The sequence below is a fragment of the Galeopterus variegatus genome, unplaced genomic scaffold, assembly GCF_000696425.1.
Source record: "Galeopterus variegatus unplaced genomic scaffold, G_variegatus-3.0.2 Scaffold50, whole genome shotgun sequence".
In the NCBI taxonomy this organism is placed as follows: domain Eukaryota; kingdom Metazoa; phylum Chordata; class Mammalia; order Dermoptera; family Cynocephalidae; genus Galeopterus; species Galeopterus variegatus.
This window is the reverse complement of record NW_007726161.1, coordinates 562,345-568,609: the sequence shown is the minus strand read 5'-3', so window position 1 is coordinate 568,609 and position 6,265 is coordinate 562,345. Positions and strand designations below refer to the sequence as shown.

The 6,265-nt window shown below is 47.3% G+C and overlaps 1 protein-coding gene across 1 annotated transcript; it reads left to right on the top strand.

The window, feature by feature from the left end:
• The first annotated feature begins 4,035 nt into the window (after nucleotides 1-4,035).
• On the top strand, nucleotides 4,036-5,796 carry HTR1D (5-hydroxytryptamine (serotonin) receptor 1D, G protein-coupled). The gene has a single exon (XM_008572817.1). The coding sequence runs from the start codon at nucleotides 4,656-4,658 to the stop codon at nucleotides 5,787-5,789; it is 1,134 nt and encodes a 377-aa protein (XP_008571039.1). The 5' UTR covers nucleotides 4,036-4,655; the 3' UTR covers nucleotides 5,790-5,796.
• Nucleotides 5,797-6,265: the final 469 nt, after the last annotated feature.

Here is a 6,265-nt window from a genome sequence, read left to right as displayed (position 1 = left end):
ACACTGAGGGTTGCGATCCGTTGCCGGACACGGAAAAAGACAAAAAAAAAAAAAAAAATAGCATATCACTGATGTCTTTAAAACCCTTTATGATGGGGCCGAGCCCGTGGCACACTCGGGAGAGTGCGGCACTGGGAGCGCAGCAGCGCTCCCGCCGCGGGGTCGCATCCTATATAGGGATGACCGGTGCGCTCACAGCGCTCACTGGCTGAGCGCGGTGCGGTCAGTCTCAAAAAGGACCAAAAAAAACCCTTTATGATGAAAGTGTAAAGGAAAAAAATAAAATAAAATCCTTCATCATTACATTCATGCTTCCTTTCCCCTGCAGGGGTAAACACTATCTTGAATATCTTTATCATTTCCTTGCTTTTTCTTATGGTTTTGCCACATATATTTATCTTCCTAAACAGTTTGTTTTTTGTCACTTTTTTTTTTTTTTGTGGCTGGCCGGTAGGGAGATCCAAACCCGTGACCTTGGGGTTGTAAGACTGTGCTCTAACCAGCTGAGCTATTGCATGTTTTTTACTTTGGCACTCGGTTGTGTTTGTGAGACTCTCCTTTTTGATGTGTGTAGCTTTGGTTTACTCAGTGTTGCTTCTCTGAAGCACTCCAGCATGGGAATGTGTCACATTCTACTATTCTGCTGTTGATGGATATTTGGGTTATTTGTAGTCATTTGCTATTACAGTCAATGCTACTGGGACCTTTCTTGTTTCTGTCTGCTGGCAAACACATAGAAGAGTTTCTGTGTCTTGCATACCTAGCAGTAGAATTATTGGATCATTAAATAGTCATCACATCTTCAGTTTTATGAGATAACACCAAATTATTTGCCAAAGGGATTCCTCCCATTTATACTCTACTAGTGTAGGTGACAATTCCTGTTGCTCCACACCCTTACTGATGTGACATGATCAGATTTAAAATATTTTACCTGTCTTCCGGGTGAACATGATACCTCATTGTCATTTTAATCTGCATTTTTTTATTTTATTATTTGAAGTGTGATGAGAGAGAGGTAGTTTCTTATAGAGCTATAGTCTGTCTCCAGAGGCAGCTGGATTGTGGGAAATTCCCCCAACTTTGATTAGGATGGGGAAGGACAGCAGGCAGGAGAGGAGGGAGATGGCCTCAGAATCATGTAGCTTCCTGCAGAGCCACAGTCCAGCACTCCTGACCAAGGCCATCCACCCTGTCCCTGTCTTTCTAACAAGATGTCACCAAGGGGCCGAGCCCTTGTTCACCTGCCAGCCCCTCAGGCCTTTCTGAGCCCACGCCTTTCACTGAAATGAGGTCACTGGAATGCCTGGAACTCAAGGAGTGACCGCATGAGTTGCTGGGGCAAGCACACCAGCCTTCCGTGGGAAATGATGGGACCTCAGACCAGTCTGGGACTCACCCAGACTGTTTGGAGGGAAGAAAATTCCAAATGTAAAGTCCAACCTGACTTTACATTTTCCATGTGAACCAAAGTGGGAGGAAAACTTCAGCCAGAGGCTTTTAGGGTGGAGATTTGGGTGGGTGGGGGCAGAAGGGGTCATAATTTTCACGTGTCAGTGTGAATCCCAAACTGGCTTCATCCCTGGAAGCCCATGTGGCTTAAGGCTTTTCATTCTGGGTTGAGGCAATGTGGAGAAGTGTAGAAGTTTTGGAGCTGTGGACCTGGTTCTTCCACTTCCAGCCAGATGACCTCGGGCAGGTGACATCACCTCTTTGAGCATCGGGCAGGTGACATCACCTCTCTGAGCACTGGTTGGCTTATTTGTAAGTTGGGGACCATATTGCTCACTCCGAAGGTTGGGCGACTCTTAGCCCCAGGGCTAGCTCAGTGCGTGACATAGCAAGAGCTCCACAAAAGATATAATAATATCTTTTAAAGTTTGGGATATGCCTGGAGTTGGTGGTTTAACATTGGTTTTCTTCTTTTTTTTTTTTTTTTATACCATCCCTATATAGGATCCGAACCCATGGCCTTGGAGTTATCAGCACCACGCTCAGCCAGTGAGCAAACCGGCCATCCCTATATAGGATCCGAACCCGTGGCCTTGGTGTTATCAGCACCACACTCTACCGAGTGAGCCACAGGCCAACCCTAGCATTGGTTTTCTTAAATTGAGGCTTTTCCCCCTCCTCCAGGCAGATTTTTTTTTTAGATGAAGTGCCCACAAGTTTGGGGAGTGGGAGAGAAAGTACTGCATACAGGTTTAGCTTCTTGATGTTTTAAATATCAGTCAACAGACACAGACTGAACCTTCCTGGCAAAGCCCTGGGCCCAGCTGTGGAGAAAGGAGTAGGATGATAATGATTCTTGGCACTTCAGCTTTTTACTGGGTACCAAAGGTTGGCCTTGCCAGGAGCAGTGGGAGCTTCGCAGCAGCCCTAGGGGGCAGGAGGGGTGGCCACTGTTTTGGGGAAGGAATCTGAGATTCAGAAAAGGGAAGGGACTTGCCTAAGGCCATATAGTAAGGCTGGGATAGAGCAGAGATTAGAGCCCAGGTTGTCCCTGTCCAAGCCAAGCTCTCTCTTGTGCCCTGCTACCTTCCACCCCTGGCACTGGCCACCTCCTGATCCTTATCTCCTACAGCCTCTCTGCTCTCTACACTCTAGCTAGCTGGTCTTTTTGCCATCCTCTGACCACACTTTTTGACCTCTAGGCCTTTGCTCTTGCCTCTCTTGCACCGGGAATCCCATCCCTCCAAATTCTATGCAAACCTTCCCCTTAATGTAGCCACCCAGTGGAACAAGATGTGGCCCTTAAGAATGATGTTGTGGGAGTGACTGATGAAACATTGTTCAAAATATATTATATTTAGCCAGTATGGGGGATCTGAGCCCTTGACCTTGGTGTTACAACACCACACTCTAACCAGTTGAGCTAACTGGCCAGCCCTGATCACATTTTTTAAAAGTGTGTGAATATTAATTCTGCCTTGCCATCTCCTTCCCTCGGGTCCTTGAAGCTACACGTCTGCCTCCCCTGCCAGGCTGTGAATGCTCCCAGGGCAAAACTTATTGATGACCTGGAAAGAATAAAGTGAATCATAGGGATTCCTGCTGGAATTATAGCATTCCACACCAGGCAGGGGAGATATAGTGGGGGTGGAGGAGGGGCTAAGGGATCTTAGCATTCTTCTTGCCAACCCCAAAACCCCCAGGGGATGTGCCTGCCGGGCCCCAGGCACGGACTTCCATTGGGGTCACTGGGGTCACGCCAGATGGGCCTGAGCTGACGCTGCCCTCTGGCTCACCTCAGCCTCATCACTGACACCAAGAACCAAGAACCCCCAGGCTTGCCCATGTCCCTAATACTTAAACCCAGAGGCCAGAGGCACACAGAGGAGACAAGAAAATGAGTCCTCAAGATTTTTTTGTGGCCAAATTTCCATTTGGAAAGTTGAATGTATTTTCTGGATTTGAACTTCCACCATGAAAAATGCTCAGAGTTTTTATTTTTGTAGTTAATCTCTTTGCTTAACAAAAAGGTATTTTTGTTTTTGCTCTTTTTTTTGGTTTTAAGAGTCATTCATGCTCACTCTAGGAAATCTGGAAAATTCAAATGAATAGAAGAAAGGCCACTCCCACACACTTCCTAGAGAAATACATTGTAACAATTTAGTTTCTTTCCTGGTGGCCTCCACCCCTCCCCTACAGTTTTGTCTTGTTTAGTTTCTATTGTTGCTGTATAAATACAGCCATGCTTTCTGATTCACAATTTACAGAGCTGGTTTCATGTAACAAACCTGTGATGCTTCCAACAGCTAAGATACTTTGTCCCTTCTGGGAATTGTAGGGGTGGGGTGCATTACTCTACCTGTATTCTCCTGACACCTTTGAGAATGCCAGTTTCATGGCACCCTTGCCGGCCTTAAGCAGTATCCTTTTAATCTCACAGTTAAATTCGGGTTTCTGAATTGTCTTTCTAGAACATAACTTGACTTGTTTTCTTTTTTAAACCCCAGAGCTTCTCAACATGTGCCCCTCTCGGTGAACCCACAGTGATCCATTTGTTCTGCCTTCTCCTAGCTCATGCTAGACTTGGTAACCAGAATGTTTTGTCTGTTCAGGCCCAAAACGGTCAGTGGCACAAGAACCAAAGTTAAGTACCTCATGAGGTGTCAAGATGAACCTGGGAAAACTGAACTGTTGACAGGACTGCTTCTCTGAGTAAGCTGGTACTTCTTTTTTCTCTCTATAGTTTTAAAAGGTCCCCAGAGGCAACCTGAAATCCACAATCTTCTCAGATTAGGATGGAGGAAATTCTGAAGTTCTCATTAAATAAACTAATGTCTCAAGCTTTGAAAAGAGCCAAGATGCCAAAGACAAGAATCCAGAAGAGAATTGCCCATACTGGTCTGATACCCTGATAATTGTCTAACAAATTCAGCATGTGTCTCCTGGGCTTGACCATCTGCTGGGCAAAGCTCCAGAACAGTGAGACATGGGATTCATCTAATGTAGGAAAGACCTTTAACTACCAGCTGATAGTTGCCTCCGTGTTCTTCAAATAGTCAAGTCCTGAGGTCTTTCAACTGTGGTCTGTTCTGATGTATGGCTCCCACCAGCGTGAGCCAGCAGGATGATCTTGCTCTGTGGGCAGGACAGCTGTGAAAGGAGCCAAGTGTGTGCAAGTCTGTGGGAAGAGACAGCCACCTAGCATGGCCCAACCAAACCAGTCACTAGAAGGCCTTCCCCAGGGGGCCTTCAACAGATCTCTGAATGCTACAGAAACCCCAGGGGACTGGGACCCCAGGTCTCTCCAGGCGCTCAAGATCTCCCTTGCTGTGTTCCTTTCCATCATCACGCTGGCCACAGTTCTCTGCAATGCCTTTGTACTTACCACCATCTTACTCACCAGGAAGCTCCACACTCCCGCCAACTATCTGATTGGGTCCCTGGCTGTGACCGACCTCTTGGTCTCCATCTTGGTCATGCCCATCAGCATCGCATACACCATCACCCGCACCTGGAACTTTGGCCAAATCCTCTGTGACATCTGGCTGTCTTCTGACATCACATGCTGCACAGCATCCATCCTGCATCTCTGTGTCATTGCCCTGGACAGGTACTGGGCCATTACTGATGCCCTGGAGTATAGTAAATGCCGGACGGCAGGCCATGCAGCCACCATGATCGCCATCGTCTGGGCCATCTCCATCTGCATCTCCGTCCCACCGCTCTTCTGGCGGCAGGCCGAAGCTCAGGAGGAGATGTCAGACTGCCTGGTGAACACGTCTCAGATCTCCTACACCATCTACTCCACCTGTGGGGCCTTCTACATCCCGTCCGTGCTTCTCATCATCCTGTATGGCAGGATCTACAGGGCTGCTCGCAACCACATCCTGAATCCACCCTCGCTCTATGGGAAGCGCTTCACCGCAGCCCAACTCATCACAGGCTCTGCGGGGTCCTCGGTCTGCTCGCTCAATGCCAGCCTCCATGAAGGGCACTCGCACTCAGCCGGCTCCCCTCTCTTTTTCAACCACGTGAGAATCAAGCTTGCTGATAGTATCCTGGAACGCAAGAGGATTTCTGCTGCTCGGGAAAGGAAAGCCACTAAAACCCTGGGGATCATTCTGGGGGCCTTTATCATCTGCTGGCTGCCCTTCTTTGTTGCATCTCTGGTCCTCCCCATCTGCCAGGACTCCTGCTGGATCCACCCAGCCCTCTTTGACTTCTTCACCTGGCTAGGCTATTTAAACTCCCTCATCAACCCAGTAATCTACACGGTGTTTAATGAAGAGTTTCGTCGAGCGTTTCAGAAAGTTGTCCATTTCCGGAAAGCCTCCTAGTCTTATTTGATGACGATTCTTGGTATCTTTTGTGTCCTGTAACCTAACTGGGATTGCCTTTTTCATTTTTCCTGAGATTTGGGTTAATTCATAATATCTTGGGTCTTGGTTCAATCAAAAGAATTGTTCTGTGTTCTTTTTCCTGTTGCCTTCTTAACTTCTGAGCGACCAAAAGCAAGGTAGCTGTGTGAAAGGGGACAGGATTGAAGATTTCACTTAGCATATTTTCACAGTTCTGTGTCAGAAGATACATGACCCACAGGATTCCAAGTTGATACAATTCGGGTTAGAGGCTGTCTGATTCTAGAAAAGACTCCAGGCTCAAAGGGAAGACTTCCTAGTTTACCTGAGATTTGTATGGAGCTCAGAGGAGGGTGGATAAGATTAACGACCTGAATTAAAAGAGAATTTGGAGCCAGGATGGAGGGGCTCCATTCCATGTGGCGCCTTGATTTGAAAATAATATCCATGCAGGC

Bases quoted from the DNA above. Each gene is read 5' to 3' on its own strand.
- HTR1D (XM_008572817.1), top strand. From the start codon at position 4,656: ATGGCCCAACCAAACCAGTCACTAGAAGGCCTTCCCCAGGGGGCCTTC.